Source organism: Sphaeramia orbicularis, chromosome 15 (genome assembly GCF_902148855.1).
Source record: "Sphaeramia orbicularis chromosome 15, fSphaOr1.1, whole genome shotgun sequence".
NCBI classification, from domain to species: Eukaryota; Metazoa; Chordata; class Actinopteri; order Kurtiformes; family Apogonidae; genus Sphaeramia; species Sphaeramia orbicularis.
In genome coordinates this window covers 33340835-33359803 of record NC_043971.1, presented here as the reverse complement: position 1 = coordinate 33359803, position 18969 = coordinate 33340835, and the positions used below count along the sequence as shown (strand labels likewise).

At 36.0% G+C, this 18969-nt stretch overlaps 1 protein-coding gene across 2 annotated transcripts in view; it reads left to right on the top strand.

Moving 5' to 3' along the window:
* Positions 1-243: 243 nt before the first annotated feature.
* The window catches only part of LOC115433704 (S-adenosylmethionine synthase-like), a 29235-nt gene continuing 10509 nt past the window's right edge, over positions 244-18969 (top strand). Inside the window, exons 1-9 of one of the 2 annotated variants that reach the window (XM_030155164.1) lie at positions 244-299; positions 5910-5992; positions 7308-7913; positions 10613-10690; positions 11262-11384; positions 11469-11581; positions 13594-13737; positions 17925-18050; positions 18134-18226. In XM_030155164.1, the coding sequence (XP_030011024.1) occupies positions 7847-7913; positions 10613-10690; positions 11262-11384; positions 11469-11581; positions 13594-13737; positions 17925-18050; positions 18134-18226 (744 nt within the window). In that variant the 5' untranslated portion in view covers positions 244-299; positions 5910-5992; positions 7308-7846. Of the gene's footprint in view, positions 300-5909; positions 5993-7307; positions 7914-10612; positions 10691-11261; positions 11385-11468; positions 11582-13593; positions 13738-17924; positions 18051-18133; positions 18227-18969 lie in introns of those variants that run through there. The other variant, XM_030155166.1, reaches the window with a different exon arrangement.

Sequence of the window (18969 nt, the reverse complement as noted above, 5' to 3'; positions counted from 1 at the left end):
AAACAGAACATCTTAATCATGTTTTTAGGTTTTTGTTAAATCTTTCCATTCCTTTTTTTCTCAGTACTGATATGTTGTGAACACTCTGATAATGGTTATCTTACAACACAACCAGAATAATCTTGTTGGTGGTGGAACAAAAAAAAAAAAAAAAAAAAAAAACATCTCCATTCCTGGTCAGTCATTAACAAATGTAGAAGCAAAGCAGTTAAATCTGAAGTCTCATCCCTCTGTGTGTTTCAGGTAACGTTCACGTGTAACAGGACTCTGGGGTTTTCAGTGTTTTCCTTCAGATTCAGGTGAGATGAAAACAAACAGAGGCGGCTGATGCACACTTACGCACTGTCCTGTCAGTTCTGGACTATGTGGCGTTAAACATCAGGCAGAACATGAACGTTTTCTCTTGTATAATCAAGTTCATGTTTGTGTAATGTCCTGACCTCTGACCTTTTGTAAACAGTTTTCATGGAGTAGATTGACCTATTCCATATCTTCTTGGTTGATTCAAAAGCCTCACAGGTTTGTAGATACCAGTAACAGAGGGTCAACCACGGGGTCCACTGGCCCCAGCTATGGGCCCCTGTTTCCTATGTGTTACGCACACATTTACGTCAGTGGTAACCATCAGTTTTAATTAGCCCACAGCTGTTTGATGGCTTTTATCTCAACAATTTCTAACTTGTTTCACATCCTGGTATTTCAAATGGTATTATTTTAGCTTGTATTTTATTTTATGTCATTTTGAACCTTGTTTAAACTCAGCAGATAGATTTATTTTTTTTTTTATTGGGGCATAAATTATAATTAAATAATGGCGGATCCAGATAAAATGGAAGGGGGGCAGGGCAGTTGTCTCTTCATGGTTAGACCTTAGTCTAGTTTAGATTTAACTCCCTTTACCATATAGACCATGGATCGGCAACCTTCGCAATCTAAAGAACCATTTTAGGACAGAAATAGAAAAACAAAACTGTCTGGAGCTGAAAGATACCCTTACATCTTTCCTCAAATTTGTAACTGTTTAAGAAGCTCATTAGGAATAGTTTGTACAGAATATGTGGAAAATAAATCACAGTTTGAGTCCATTTACAGAACCACAAAGAAATTATAGAACTAAAGAAAACAGGGATATTTGTCATTATTTTCATTCAGAAATCAATTGGTATGTGAAGGCTTTCTTTGCAGTGAAGAATATAGATGAATAATACCTTCAGTGTCATAAAATTAGAAAAGTAATCTACTTTTACTACTACTACTACTACTACTACTACTATTTTTTTTTAAATTCATTTGGAGTATAGTCTACATTTTTACAACTGCATAACATCAGAATCACTTTATGGTAGCGACAATAATAGCAAAAATGTGTAAATAAATAAATAAATGAATAAATACATTTTAAAAAGTGTTATTCAGTAAATATGCCATTGTTAAATCATTACGATTGTCATGAAATCATATGTTAACTGAAAAAGAGGTTCTCAACCCTTTGTATGGTTAAAAGAGACTTTTCTTATGAGGGTAAAGGCCACACATTTTACACATGATATAAATAATAGACAAACCTCCATGTTGACATCACCCACTGCCCATTGATTTGTGTTCTGCTAAAATGTCAACAGACCCGTCACCATGTTTTTTGTTTGTTTCTTTTTTTGCCCAGTGCCCATATTTGGATGAAAAGAGAGACTGAAAAAGAACAAGGGGTCAAACTGAAACGTATTAGAAGAAAACAACACTGTTGGTGTAATACAGTATAAAGTTCAATGCAAAGAAGGAATCTCAGCTTCTTCATAAATGTCAACGCTTGTGAACAGTCAACAGTTGTGTTTGATAACACTTACGTCTAAGTCATGAAATGTAAACATACTACATACACCTGAGCTGTGAGCAGGCGAGCTGAGAGAACATATAACTAAATACAAATAAATACAGCTAAAGATGAAAAAACAGCATGAAAATATATTTGTTTGACAGAAACAGTGGATTCAGCATCATCTGGATTATCACCTGTGAGTCTGATCCAGTGTCGTCTGGGTCCTAGTCCACTGGGTCCACGTCCACTGTCCATGTATAATCAATCAATTAATCAAATTTTATTTTAAAGTTATCACATGACACTTTACAACAGGGTTCTCAAACATGCGGCCCGGGGGCCAAATGCGGCCCGCCAAAGGTTCCAATCTCCCCTGGGATGAATTTACAAAGTGCAAAAATTCCACAGTCAAGGCTGTGGAACTCATTTTAGTTCAGGTTCCACATACAGACCAATATGATCTACAGTCAAACAGTAATAGTATAATAACCTACAAAAAAAAAAAAGACTCCATATTTTCTTCTCGGTTTGATGTGAAAAAATAATATTACACTATGCCTATAAATAATGACAGCTTCAAATTTTTGTCTTTGTTTTGGTGCAAAAAATAACATTAAATTATGGAAATACTTACATTTACAAACTATCCTTTAACAATAAAACGTGAATAACCTGAACAAATACGAACAACCTGAAATGTCTAAAGAAAATTAAGCACAATTTGACCAATTTTCTGTCTGTTACTAAGTGTTTAGTGTCTTTGTAGATCCAATCCATAATGCACATGTAGAAATGATAAGTTTAGTTATAATATGGTTAAAATTGCACTTATTTTTCTTAAGAAATTTCTGTTTTTTTCGGGTTATTCACATCTTTTTTGTTTGGATAGTTTATGAAAGTAAGTATTTTTATAATTTAATTGGGTTTTTTTGCACTAAAACAAAGACAAAAATTTGAAGCCGTCATTATTTATAGGTTATTCTGCTTTTATTTTACTGGTCCGGCCCACTTAAAATCAAATCAGCCTGAATTTGGCCCCAGAAAGAAAATGAGTCTGAGACCCCTGCTTTACAATGAGCGCTGATCTAAACCAGACTCTTAAATGTATAATGTTCATGTTACAGAAGCTGCCTACATTGTCCTTCACTTTCTTATGTTTATATGTGTATATTATTCATACACACCTGATAAATTAACAGTTTGGCATTCACCTGACGTCTGTTTCATACAAATGATGCATAAACCGAGAAAACATTACCTTGTTCCAAATCCATAAAACCCTGCTTTGTCACCTCATAATATTCACTTTCCATGTGGATGTACTCATGACATAAACAACACTTAAAAAATATATAACAACATACTAAGTAGTTACACAAAAGCAGAGCTGCCTGTCATTGACCATTGACAAAAATAAGTTTTATTTGGTAAAATAACAACTTGCAGTGTTCAGGCGTGCAGTGGTGCTTTGCTGGTAAAGCACAATCACAACAGCTACTCTTTTTTATTTAACCCATAAAGACCCAAACATCCACTGTCGACCAAAAGCATCTACTGATCTAAACTGTTGATCCACTAATCCTGTTAATAGATGTAAATAATTGGTGTAAAATACAGTTTATCATCTTTTCATGGTCATCAGATATGACCCATATGTTCAGTTAATGATAGATTTTACAGAAAAAATCACTTTTTCTTTAGTTTTCTCTTTTTGATATAATACCCTTTGACTTTACTCTGAGCTTTTATGAACATCTACATGATCAGTTAATTAAGCACAAGAAAATAAATGATCTTCACTTGAAAAAATGCAAAATTCAGAGGATAATATTATAATAAATGGTGATAAATCACTTACAAAAGGTTAAATAAAGAGAAAAATTCATCTGGGAACTGCCATGAAGGTCACACTGGGTCCTTTGGGGTTAATTATACATGACTTTTGGACTTATTGTAATCTAAACAGGTGATAAAAATTCACCTTATCGACGATAAATCTATTTATTTCCCACCAGGCTGTAAACGTGTATTTTATCTGTAAATCTGGACATTTTAACATGCGGGTCTAAGAGTATTGAAGCCTGTTGGAGGCAGTTCCTAGTGGACAGTGAAGTTACTGCACATTTCAACACCACTGCATTGACTTCACTTTTCAGAAACCACTTTTATCACATCACTTAAACTAAACCTAGATGCACCAAAACGTACTTAGCTGTGGGTATTTTCCCCGTCAGTACACTATATGCAGTCGTTTTTTAATTCGGCTGGTCAAACACAGTTCATGTACAGGTCAGTTCAGTTGATGAACAGCCAACGTAGCCTGGAATTAGCTCGAGATAATCAGTTTAATCTGTTACAGTCACAAAGCCACATGAAAATAAGTACATTCTGTTACCTCTGGTTGACATGCTTTCATGTGAATCAGTTAAAGTTTTATTTGTGTTAACCCTTTAACCCCTGAGACATTATTTCAGGTAAACGTGCGGCTGTGAATTTGTGTCTGTTTCAGTGTCATGAAAGCTGATGTGAGTATGTGCTTGTGTTCCTTTTCTTCAGTGGTTTTGCTTTACTGTGTGTTTTAGGGTCAAAACAGGGTGGAATAACAGAAAAAGACAGAGAGGAATTGAAGTTTGACAGGTTTTACGAAATAAGACGCTCAGAATTTACAAAAATAAGAGATTTGAAGGTGGCTGTGACTTGGTAGAGCAGGTCGTCCAATGACCGAAGGGTCGACGGTTCAAATCCTAGCTCTGATTATCCACATGTCGAAGTGTCCTTGGGCAAGACACTGAACCCAGAATCGTTCCCAGTAGGGCCTGGCAGTGCCTTGCATGGCAGCCGCTGCCCACTAGTGTGTGTAGTGTGTGCGTGAATGTGAGGCGTTGTAAAGCGCTTTGTACGCCATGAAGGTGTAGAAAATACGCTGTATAAGTGCAGTCCATGTACCGTTTAGGTTATTGAACATGAACTGTGAACAACAGCAAGTATTTGAATTTTGGCCCAGTAGGTTTTGTTTTGGGGCTCTTTTTCTCTAAATCAGTTGAGCTGCTTTTTGACACCTGGTTGAACTCCAAAAAGCAGTTACATGGTCAAAAGTCTTTAAAAACACATTAAAAAAAAAAAAAAAAAAAAAAAGGAAAATCATCACAACACTGCAAAAAAATATAAAAACAAAAACAAAAAAAAATCCCAAGGAAAACGGTGTAAAAAAAAAAAAGAAGCCCAAATCGTCTATTTTTATAGCGAGTCGGTCTCACTCACTGCTCTGTGTTTTGCCCGCCATTCCACAGGCAACAGGGGGTGTACTGAGCATGCTCAGTACACCCCCTGTACACAGCTGTCTATGGACAGAACAAGATCTATTCAATCAGCATGTTTTGAATTTTTTCTCATTGAGCAAATGGTTGAATTTTTATGAATTTTTAAAACAAATCATACATTCAGAATGCTCACCACAGACATGTCAGGGGTTAAAGGGTTAACAGCTGAGCTTTACAGGGAAAAAAAACATTAGAGGACATTCTTACAGTAGATGCAAAAAAAAAAAAAGATGCATTTCAGATATTCATTCAATAAATATACGAAATTTAAGGTTTTATATCAGTATAAATGTTCTACAACTACAAAAAACATAGAAATCTGATAATGCTGCAAGACAAAATTTCTGCAAGTCCATCATATGGCATCTAAAAACCAAGTCTGTAAATGTTTTAAGTAGAAGTCAGATCCAGTCATCAGTATTTACCTCAGCTGTGCAGTTAATATATATGGTAAAGGGTAAAAGAGGAGGCAGCAGGAGGAACAGTATTTGATTCTAGTTAAAATTCTCCTCTCCTTTCATGAGGCCAATTCAGCAGAAGCTGAAATTAGAGCCAGATGAGCAGGAGTGAACAGACGATATCCCTGTGCATGTGTTTACCTCTGACAGGCCCATTGTATCTCCAGGTGTGTGTTTGTGTGTGTTTGTGTGTGTTTGTGTGCATCAGCTCCACAGTCACAGTGGCTTTACCTGACAGTCATATCTGCAAGATGTATCTGTATTATTGATCTTCCTCCCTGGAAATGGAGGCTCAGTATTTTTGCTGGTTTGCAGATGAGCACAAGAGCCTCAGGCTGTGGCGATGGATGGAAACAAATGTCATTATCGGGAGCGGAGGCACAAGTGCATTTACTCAAGTAAGAAGCAGCAGTTCTTCTAGCTTTTGGAGAATGAGGATCAGTTACCAGTAAAAAGCAGAAAAAGTATAATAAGCACAGAATTTAGAGGTGAAATCATTAACTGATTTTTGTGAGGATTTTTTGGGAACATTTATTAGTTCATTGAATCTAAAAAAAAAAATTAAAAACACAATATTGGGCTGTTAAAAGTTGAAACTATATTTTTTAGTCTTCTCAACCAAGACATAAACAAAAGAGGTCTGCAAAAACAAATGACCTTTTAATGAAAAGTATGAAATAGTAATGTCATAGAATGAGCATTACTTATAATCAGTATTTAATCCTTTAAACAGTGTGGAATATTATGCTTTTTACATCACATGTATTAAGATTAAAATGTTACATGTTAGCTAGTTAATGTGTCAGTTTTAATCTGATTATTTTAGTCATAATTTATAGTTCACACTTAAAGCAGGTTATAGTTGTACCTCACTTTTAACCAACTAAACCATCTGCTGCTTACACAATAATATACTTATAATATTCATATTAAAGTTGTTGTACTTTAACTTTTAAGCATCCTTGAGCAAAAATTCAGTATATTTAACTTTTGGCATATAGTAATTTACTCGGTCTGAGAAGACATAAGATTTCTGCGTCTACTCCTTACCTTTGTTTTCAGGCTTTAGAAAATCTACATCATGCCCAGATTTTGTCACGTCACAGGCATAAGTCACTGTAAAATAAGGAACTGTCAACTGCAATTAACAGTCACTGATTAGAGTCGAATGTAATTCTTCTGCTCTATGTAATACAACTATGTGTCTCAACACAAAAGCTTTGAAAAGTACTTTTCTTTTTCATAACAGCATGAAATGACAGGTTGATATATATTTATATTTAGTGTTTTGACTTGAACTATGGTTTATTCTGCGGTTTTCGCATCTGGTTTAAGCTCCTACAGCCTTAGTAGATTTAGACTGAATAGAAATTAAGTATTTTTTACATTACTTCACTTTTACTTAAAGGATTAGAAATCCTCATCCACATGTCAAGTCAAGTTAATTTTCATTTATTTATCCTAAAATTACAAATTTGCTTCAAGATTTTATAATATTTTCAGTTTACAACACCCTCTATCCTCAGACCCTCAGTTCACATGAGGACGTGTCATTTTCAGGAACATAAACCATTCAAATTCCTCATTTTCTATCACTGTCTTAATGTTCGTGTGTACAGTTACAGAAACCAGCGCGATGCAGTTCCTGATGTAAACAGGAGCGGTTGCATCATTTTAGCTGCAGTCAACAAACACCTCTGTCTGTGTCCATAGGTTGACCTGACCTGGCTGAGTCCCAGCACAGAGAGCTGTCCCACTGATGAGGGAGGAGGGAGGGGTGGGGACCCCGTTTTTCAGATGTCACTGCTTCCACCTGAGACGGGTCGCACCCCAAAACAGAGGCATCAGAGCAGAGGCTGCAACAAAAAGTCAAACATCATAATGTACCGCAAGGGGTTAACAGGCAGTTTTCATAGGCTGCAGTGCCCTCCCATCATCCACTCCCCCTGGAATGGACTGTCCCATGGATTCACATGACAGATGTGTATGTGTGTGTGCGTGTGTGTGTGTGTGCGCGCGTGTGTACTCTTAGCCATATATATTGGGCCATGTGGACACAGACGTGGAGTTTATAAGACAGACTTTGTAGTGGCTGCAGGGCAGTTTCCCTCCCGTTCTCCGTTTCTCTCTTAAAGAGAACCAGCAGGAATATAAAGCAGCCTTCAGATCTCTCTCTGGATCTCTGCTGTTGGTGGGAACTGAGGAACCTTTTCTCCCTGAGAGTCGCCCCAAATACCTGACTGAGTAGAAACATGAGCGATCTGCTGGAAGACGGCTCTTTCATGTTCACATCGGAGTCCGTCGGAGAAGGACATCCAGGTGAGACTAAAGAAACCTGAGTGGAAAAGTGACATTTACTGTTGCACCGAAATGCCCATGTTTTCAGAACTCCACTGGTTTAATAGACACTTAGACAGAAATGGATGAAGTTTCTTCAAATCAAGGAATACATTTAACATATGCCAAAACTGCATCCTTCAAATTTTCAGAATTCATGCAAAAATAAGTGTATATGAAGAGTAGTTTATGTCCAAATCCTTTGTTATTTTTATTCATGTTTTTTTCTGTGGATTAAACATGAATGAATGATTGAAAGATTCTGAGTTTTGTCTACAAAATTTCACAAAATATTGAAAAAAGCTCATCACAATCCTCCAGAGCCAGTCATATTGTGGGTAGTTCAAACCTATTTATATTTAATTTATAAAGTAATGAAACACCAAAAGCATTTATTTGGGATCTGGGTAACAAAAACCAACCTTTAAGCAGTTATTGAAAAAGTTTCAGTCAGTCTTGTAAGCATTTAATGATTTGAGCTCCGAGGTCTTCACTGCTGCATATTTACTCTACAAATGTGGTTGGTATTCCATTCATAGCAGCATGTGTTTACTACCCCCCACTCTCACTGAAGGGCAGCTGAGGCTGAATGTGTGTGAGAGGTGGTGTAAAGTTGCACATTGAGGAGTCACCAGTGAACTGCAGCCACATGTGGACTCCATGTTGGGTTACAAATTACTATTTGTCATAATTAAAGTCCCCTATCAGAAAAGAAAAGTTACTTTTGTTCTTGTCACTTGACCGTGCTGTACTGTAGTTGTGTAGAGATGAACTGATTCATTTTTTAAATTTGAGAAAATGTTAAAAATGTAAAAAAAATAATTGCTGGTTGTTCATCCCACAGATTAAATATTCAAGAAATATTCTCAAATCAAGTATCAAATCCTTACTTTTGTGATGCTGCAACTTTTTTTTCTATTATGAAAATGGTAAAATGGTCTTGATTTAATGTATTTCACTGGTTAATCATGTACTCACTGTATCTCTACACTACAATAAAGAAAAATATCTGATCAAGCTGAGAGTCAAATGGGTTTAATGGATAATTGATTAGTCGATCATCAGAAATGTGATCAGTGTTATTAAGATTACCAAGTAGCGGTTTGAGGCATTTAGGAAGACATAATTCAGATTGTCTGTACTAGCTGCACAAATGTAAAGATTTGCAGTTTTGGATTTGGACTGATGGATAAAGCTGAGTAAGGAGGCATATTTTGGCCCGACTGAAACAAAATTCATGAGTCGGTCCAGGAGCAGAAGGAACATGCTTTGTGTTCTCTATTTACAGAACGGCATCAAATGTATCAAAAGTGTTGAGTATATTTACAGAAGATGTGCATGTGTGAGCATAATTATTGATGGTGAATGGACAAACTAGTCTGATAGGAAACTTATTTCAGAAAAAAAGAGACCTCTGTTTCAGAAATTAAACATTAAGGAAGAAAATTAGTTTAGAATGGCTGTAGATGTAGTTTTATTGTAATTTTTTTATTCGGTAATTAAACATTTTACACACACAACGTTCATAAATCGGCATAAATGATAATTATCAATCCAGTTTTAGTGTTTATATGTGAAAGACGCTGCTGATCTTTAAATGACGTGTGAAGTACCAGTGCAAATGCATTTATAAAAGTGAATTATTACTATAAAATTCCATATAGTTAACATGACTTGGCACACTGTAGGTGCTTCGTTCGCTATGACTCTTGACTCTGCGTCTGCTCTTCCACACATCTCAGATCTCTTAGTTAACTTTAGTCTGGCAGATAAAAGTCTAATTGTACTCTACCCTTTTCTCGACTGGCTTCAACCCCTCTGACACCCACCCCTCCCTTTAGTGTTTTGTAACACTTCCACAAATATGTAACCTTACAAAGTCCCAGGAGCTTAATCGATAATCGGTAAACACAACAGTGTAAATGTGTCGAGTGGCTCAAGAGAAAATTGCTGAATGTGACAGCTTTGCATTTACAGTGTGTTACTGCAATGGAACATAATTATGTTATTTTAAATATGTGAGATCGAGCTTTGTCGGAAGTAGGGTTTTAAAGAAAAGTGTCATTAAGCTGTGAAAATGGAGCAGATAAAAAGACTGAAGTTAAATATTGTTTTTTTGAAATGTGTTTTTCTTCATAATCTTAACACTGTTTTTCAGAATGATTACATAACTGTCCAAACCCATACTGCATGCAGTCAGGTGTAGAATAACCATATGTTGTACGTTCACATGGCTGTCTGGCCTTGGTGGCTTTTTACCACGATAACACACCTTGAAGTCTGGGCTCTTCCCATAGATAGAATGTTCTCTTATTTCTGGGGTCTGTCTTATCAGAAAGCTATTTATAATCTATCTGCAAAAACATTCAATGAAGTGTTAAACATTTGTGATTTTTTTTTACTTGGCTTAAACCATTATTTACTGTGTTCTGCAGAGCAAAAGCAACCAGATGTTGTTTCTGATGTAACATGTGTATTGTATTGCTTCAGCAGGATGACACAGAGAGAGAGACAGGGATGAATAGTGCAGTCTGTAAAGCATTGTTCTCTTGCTGCACGGGATTAAAATCCAACTTTCAGTTGAAGCTCTGCACATTTAGTGAAAACATCACCTGTTTAAATTCAACCACATCCTAAATCTAACCCCCTTTGACCAAATTCCACTTCATGTTTCTCTGCAGACAAAATCTGTGACCAGATCAGTGATGCGGTCCTCGACGCTCACTTGAAGGAGGATCCAGATGCTAAAGTGGCCTGTGGTTAGTACACAACACAGCTCCAGTCCATTTATTTCCAGATTTTTCCTACCAGTATCCAATAATATCATAATTCTGTGAAAATATAAAATAAATCTGCACTTAGCTGATGAAAACTGTAGTAAAACTCGCCCTGATTGATCATATAATACAATTTCCTAACTAATATTGTTCATTTTAAGCATCCATCTGCTTACGAGAGATTTATAATTGACATTTTTACTAGTAATATTGGATATATTGTGGTAATAAACCCTTAAATCTGAGCTAATGTTGAGATAATTATCACAAGTTTTCAGGAAGTTACAGAAACACAGAAACATTATCTATTTATCTGCTCAACATTGTGTTAAAGTGAAATATCTGAGCACAGACATGTTATAAATGGACTCACTGGCCTTGAACTGACCTGTTTTTTTAAGAAATCACTGTTTTTTTCGTGGTATTTCCTGAACTGACCTATGTTGACCTCCAAAAGCTAAAATGTGAGCACGTGCTGATAAGAGCTATGAGTCCTGATACATCATGTACTTTTGAGATTTTCGGATGTAAATGTGTGTGATTTTAATGACAGAGACGGTGTGTAAGACCGGCATGGTGCTGCTCTGTGGAGAGATCACATCCCGGGCCAATGTGGACTACCAGAGAGTGGTGAGAGACACCATCAAACACATCGGCTACGACAACTCTGACAAAGGTGAGAAACCACTTGACACCTAAATAGATAAGATGTGGGCTTTCTGCTGTCAGCTTTGTAAAGTCTGTCCTTGTCCCTCGCCAGGTTTTGACTACAAGACGTGTAACGTGCTGGTAGCTCTGGAGCAGCAGAGTCCGGACATTGCCCAGGGAGTCCATGTTGACAGACAGGAGGAGGACATTGGAGCAGGAGACCAGGTGGGACTGACGCAACATGGACAGTGTGTCCTTTATCTGGTGTCAGCTGCAGGACTGGGTGATAGTGACCACAATAAATAATGCATCTGTTTGACTGATCTGACAGTATTTAGGATTTTTTTTTAAATTAGTTTTTATGAATATTCTTTACAAAAGCAGCAGCAGGAAAATGATTAAAGATACATAAGAGTGCATGATAATCATCCCTAATTAGTGGTAAATACATCTCATTATAGCAGTGCACAGATCCAAGACCCAGATCCATTCCACATTCCACATCCACAAGTAAAAGTAGTCAGTGTAACTCCTTAATAAAGAATATATTTTTTATCACTAATGAATACAGATAAGAGCAATGAGATGATTTTAGACTCTGTTACGACTGGTTAGATTGTATAAATATGTAAAAAGGAACAATTAACTAACTTAGTGAAGTGAGAAGTGTAATATTTATATTGAGGATGTTGCAGCAGAAGTAGAAAGCTGCAGAAAAAAATAATAAACAAGCAAAGTACCTGAAACTTTTAAATGTACTTGCAATTTATTACTGTATTTATGTATAGTCATACAGTACATCATCATTTATGAGGTGATTACCTTTTTTAACCAGTAAATGAAGGTTCTTGTAATAAATGTAGTGGAGTAAAAAGTGTAATATTTGAGATGTAGATGAGTAGCATAAAATAGAAATAGTTAATTGTGTAATTAAGTAGAGTATGTAAGTAAATGTACTTTATTCCACTACTACGTAATAAACCTAAGTTAGAAATGAAAGGATTCTGATGAAAATGACCAAATGGACATCAGCACATATAATAAGATCTCCCATGACTATTTGGTTGGATTTATTTGACTAGATTCTTTAATTAGTTACTCATTAGTGATAATATTACTCATTAGGCCTGTAATGGCACACGTACCGAACCGAACCGTTTCGGTACACACCTGTTCGGTTCGGTACACAGCTGTACCAAAACGGCACAGTATGATGAGAAAAAGAAAAAGGAACGAAAGACGTCGTTCGATGAACTTTAAATCCGCGGAAGTTTCACACGGACATATGGAAGGACGTACACATTGACCCGAAATATGAAATAGCAGTTGATATAAGGTTAAAAAAAAACAACAAATATGATGTGAACCTGGAAGGAAGAGACTGAAGACCCTCCACCATCAGTACAGTCCAGTTTGGATCAGTTCAGGTTCAGGTGAAAGACAACAACGGTAGATGTAAAACACTGACACTAGCTCTGTCTGTCTGTCTATCACGCACGCTGTATAACAGAGGAATAAATAGAATGTTGAAAGTTTGTAAAGTTTCACTTTCGTTTCACGACAACGTTCATTACGTTAGTTATGGACCACACCCCAGGTATATAACTGCGCGCCCCCCCTACCCCCCCGGCTCCGACAAAAAAAAAAAAAAAAAAAAAATCCTCTGTGCACACAGGCACACACAAATACACACAGTGTCCTAAACAGTTTGTTCTCTGTACTAAAATAAATAATTTGGTTCATTGTGTTGTCAAAGTTTCTCTTCAGTTTGTTTAAACAGAACACCAGTTTACCCTCTTGTTAATGTTGTACTTCATGTGGAATTTTTTTTGTTATTTTTATGCAGAATGTGAACTGACAGAATTGTGATTAGATTTTTCTTGTTTGTTCGAAACTACCTTTCAGGGAAAAGTGCACTACTAATGTTTAAAATACATTTAGTAATATTAGCAATTTATTTTATTTTCCATTTGATTTGTAGCAGCAGAATTATATTATTCCTGTTTTTCTATATTCTATTGTCTCCAAAAACTGGGGGGAAAAATGTAAAAAAATTCATAAATGCATTAATAGACATTTTGAGGGGTTTTCTTTCTTCCCTTACCGAACCGAAAAAAACAAACCGTGGCTTTGAAAACCGAAAACTTACCGAACCGAAAATTTTGTGTACCGTTACAGGCCTATTACTCATTAGTACTCATTTAAGTCAACCTCCTCTAACTCATCGTCCTCTGCAGGGTCTGATGTTCGGCTACGCCACAGATGAGACAGAAGAATGTATGCCTCTAACTATCGTCTTAGCTCACAAACTCAATTCGAAGATGGCTGATCTCAGACGCAGCGGCGTCATCACCTGGCTGCGTCCTGACTCTAAAACACAGGTGAGTTTAAGAATCACAGCACACACAAACATTTTCCTTTTTTTTGCTTTCCACCTCTAAAACTGAAACAAGACCACAGTCATCTTTGTATGAATAAGTCTTTTGTTCGTAACCTGGATGTCTTACAAGATTTGTGTTGGTGCCAGTAGACAAAAGCGGATAAACAGTAGCAACTGCAAGCATTTAAGCTTTGTATGTAGTCATAAGAGATTTGGCTGATTTGGAAGCAGTTTGCTGCTGATTGTACATTTGTGAGGCAGCATTTAATACCTTTTTGTTTCAGATTAAATATGAAGCTTTATATGTTAGGGGTATTTTTTTTTTTTTTAATATAATTTATTTATTGCTTTTTATAATTTCCCACTGACATGTACATCTTAGGCACATTCAGATATTCACATACACATTGTACATTCTTTCACATTTACACGTGTATTGTAGGCTAAGTATTGTAGCATCTTTGAGTACCAAGAAAAGTGCTATATAAAACTGATGTATTATTATTATTATTATTATTATTATTATTATTATTATTATTATTATTATTATTATTTTTATTATTATTATTATTATTATCTCAAGACTGTATCTCTAATATATCCTTTTCTCAACCATCAATGGAAGGAACAATTGAAGTAAAGTAATACAAATAACATAAAAAACAAACAAAACAACAACAAACGCAAGTCTTGAATGATAAACATTTGGGAGTGACCATGTAGCTGTGATTGTTCATTTAAATAACATATAATCAGGCCTCTGGATTATCTTATATATTAGTTTTAGTAACATAAACACACTTTTCCTGAGTAATAGTTGTGTCTATACAGTGTTTACAGTGTTTCCAACAAGTCACCAGTAGGAGTGATTGCATTTGAAGGAGTAAATGAAATGAATACATAACAAACAGCTTCTAAAGGAGGTGACAGCTGATGACGTGAAACTGTCAGTCAATGCAGCATCGCTCTGTTTATAACCCCAGTGTGAACGCGCTGACCCAGTTCACACTCTCGGCATAATTATCTGGTCACAAAACAGCTGCAGCTTCATAAATCAGTCAACAGTCTGTGATTTTAGAGAAGAGCCACTGATTAAATCAAACAACATATGGCAATGCATAACATTTAACCAAACCGCTCTCTGATCTGTAATTACACTCCACTCATGATCACTTTCATCAAAAGAAGGTCTGTTTCATCTGCAGTAAGTTCTATTTGGAGCTATGGCCCTGCTCTTTGTGTGAATAAGTGGAAAACCTAAGGCAGGGAGATCACCATCTAGACTCCACCCAGACAACAGAGCAGACATCAGTGACAGAGACACTGATAATGTCAGACTCGGCTTTAGAAGGAGGACCCGGCGTAAGGTGAGTTAGAAAGCAGCTTGTAGGGAGAGCAGCAAGAGTAAGCAGGCTAAAGCAGCACTGTTATCCAAGCTAAGCAGTTTAAATATGGTGCCCTGGGTGAGATTTACTAAATGGATCCATAAAAGAGAATCAGCTGAGCCGTCAGCTGATGTGAGCTGGCACCGACATCAGTGATGTACTGGGACTGACTTTGTGGACCGCCTGAACCAATGCTGCCCCGTTTGAGGAAAAAAAAAAAATTACTTTTCTGCTGGTCAAGTGCAAGGTTATAATAGTTTTGGATTTTTCATTGTAGTTTAGTTTTATTTAGTTTTTTTTTTTTTTATCTTTTTTTGAGCAATGTAACAGTACATACAAAGGAGCAGAGTTACAGTGCATTCATTATACATTGCCTTTTCTATCATTTTCCCCCATGCCCAAACCAACCCCAAGGCCCACCGAGAAGGGGCAACAGCAGAAATAAGAACACCATAACATAGTCTCTGAGCAGTAGAAAATCAAATAAGTACAAGCAGTATCCAATCTGTGATGTACAAGAATATTAACTGAGCTAATGGAAAAAGAAGAAAATAAATTTTTAAAAAAACAAAAAAAAGTCATAGCTTGTAGATACCTGTGCTTACATTAAAATGTTAGACAGTTTTATTTAGTTTTGACCTTTTTTTTTTCTCTAATTCAGTTAGGGTTTGTTTTTTTAAACATTCTTTTTATTGAACATTTTCAAAGTTATACAGTCCAGCACAGCACACACAGGTTGCACAAAACACACAGCAAATCCAAAATATATGTCAGTTCAGTTCACTTTTTTTAAATTTACAAATTATTTAAAATACATATACAAGTTGTATTCATAATTTCCAGCAAGATATGATTTTGTGAAAAGGGTAACCCCAGAAGCTATCCATAGCTTATAAAAAGGGACCCAAGACATTAAGCAAAACAGGGGTTGTTATTATGAAAAACAATCCCTATTTCTAACTAAGCTAAAACTGAACCCTTGCTCTCAAAACGACCTAAGGTAATTTTAATAAATAAGACAGTATAGAATTTAAACAGTATGAACACATCAGCACATCGGGCACATGAGGCAAAAAATACAATAACACAGATTTAAATTTAAGATGTTTGAGAAGAAGTTTTTGTTTTAATTGTTTTTTAAATATGGACAGGAATGCAGACTCTTTTATGGTGCTCTCAGTCTCCTTCCAAGTCTGCGGTCCTGTAGCTGTCACACTAAGACTTGAACATTTTCAGTTTCCTGTCCACAGCAGTGATCTCAAAAGTCCCCTCTAAGTCTGTCTCAGGTAGTTGCAGTCCTAGTTCCCAGATACTCCAACACTCCGCCAAACTCTGCTGCAAAGACGTCCCTCCTATCACCAAAACAAAATCTTTAATTCAGCTAGTTTTAATTAGTTTTTAGAGCAGGTTTGGTAGTTTTTATTAGTTTTCGTTTTTTTCTAAATGCTTAGTTTTAGTATTAGTTTTAGTTTTTTCATATCTTTTATCTTCCTCGCCATCATATTTAAATAAATCCCAGACAGGACTCTGGAGCTTTCTCCCAACTTTAGTCTCCATGTTTCCAGGTAGAGTGGGGACGAGAAGATGACTCTAAACAACAAGTGACGAGAGGTGACGGACCGTGAAGTGTTGTATGATGCCGCCAGTTAAATTGCTCGAGCAAAATAAATCGATTTCATATCAATCCCACATTAGCAAAGACAAAAACTAAGGGAATTTTATCCATAATTTTTAGATGTTTTAGTTAGTTTTGTAAACACACAATACAGTTTCAGTTACTTATTATTTTTTTCTTTTAATTATAGTTTTTATTTATTTAATTTAACGAAAATGTTTTTTCAATTATAGTTTTCGTCATTTCGTCACTTTTTGTTAACGATAGTAACCATGGTCAATAGTTGATACAATAACATACATAGAAATTGTATTTTTGAGATGTTTACAACAAACTATGTGATGATGTAGAAATTCTAAGTGGTCTTTTTATTATTTAATCTCCAAAGTGAATATATGAACATTTAGCAGATATCCATCATTTAGCTTCTCTCTGTCAGAATGAATATTTCAATAGATTTCTCTCAGTAAAAAAACTCCCAATTTATATATCTACATTTGAAAGCTGCAGTGGTAGAAGGAAGGTGTTGTTGTGTCAGGATGTAGAAAATCTAGCTTATGTCGCCACAGTTTTGGCCAATCACATGTGTTTTTACAGATGGATAACAATAATAAATGTGTGATTGACAGCTGTAGTTGCCAATCACAATCACTACGTGACCTGTATATGACTCTTCTACTTTACTCCATGTCCAATATGGAAACTTGGAAAAGTGGTTTCATATTTCCATAAGAGTATGAAACAACATTAGGTTCATCTGTATTTAAAACTTTTGGATTTGGACTGAGAGGAGAGAGCTGCAGTAGGAAGGTGTGTATTGTCACACATGTTTTTACCTCTGGTTTTGGTTCTTGGAGGTATAATTCTTAAATTTTTATTTCAGCTCTAAAATGAAAAGCTTTCCCAGTTACATATAATTTTATCATTAAACAAACTAAACATATTGCAACTATAGTAAAGATGCATTCTGTGATATATACACTTTGAATTATGACTGGAAACAACACATATATATGCAGGTATCCAACCATTTATTGTGGATATCTATGTCTGTCCATAATAATAAGTATAATAGGAATGGTAACATGGAAGGGGAGGAGGTTGACACTTTCTACAAGCTAAAATATTGACCTCTGGATGAATTCTGTCTCATATGTTTGTCCTGTGTTTCCTCTATCCGTCCCTCAGGTGACCGTCCACTATGAACAGAAGGACGGAGCCGTGATCCCCAAGAGAGTCCACACCATCGTGATCTCAGTCCAACATGATGACTGCATTTCTCTGGAAGACCAGAAGAAGGTCCTCAAAGAGAAGGTGAACAGCCTGAGCTCCTGAGTGTGTTTTATCACAGGACCAACGTCGTATGTTTGGTATTAATGCAAGGGTGCTTTTCTCAGGTCATTGACGCTGTGGTTCCTGCTAAATATCTGGACGATAAGACCATCTACCACCTCCAGCCCAGTGGTCGCTTTGTCATCGGAGGACCCCAGGTGAACGTCAAACAAATTAAAAAAAAAACTAAACAAGTAAAAAAAAACAAAAAACTGTTGATCCACTAATCCTATCAATACTTGTAAATAACTGGTGTAAAATGCAGTTTGTCATCTGTTCATGGTCATCAGATATGACCCATTTGGACGTTCAGAGGCTCCGTAGTGAATGTGGAAACACCCTTATCTTCTATAATATTGATTCACCAGTAAAACCCACAGAGTTTGATCAGTGACAGTGGATGGAGATGTTTGTTTTTACGTTCAGTTAATGATATATTTTACTGGAAAAAAAATCCCTTTTATTCCTCCATTTTCTCAGTTTTTGATGTAACATTCAACTTTAATTTGAGCTTTTATGGACATCAATCATGGTCTGTAAATTTAATATAGGAAAATACCTGATTTTCACTAAAGAATGCTAAATACTGAGCGTAATATTATTATAAATGGTACCAGGCACAACAAACCCCGCCCCCCACACATATTGTAGCTCATTTTGACATCAATCCATCTGATGTCATCATGTCTGTGCATGTGCTGATGTCAGCATATCAATTGCCTCTATATATGTGCCAAGTTTAAAGTAAATTGAAACAAAATCGATGTTTTATAGGCATTTAAAATTTCGCCCATTATAAGTAAATGAGAGAAGAAAAACATTTTTAACTTTGATCTACTTTTCCCACAATGTAATCACATCTATTCTGGGTCACTGTCAATCTGTAAACTCAATTTGGTAT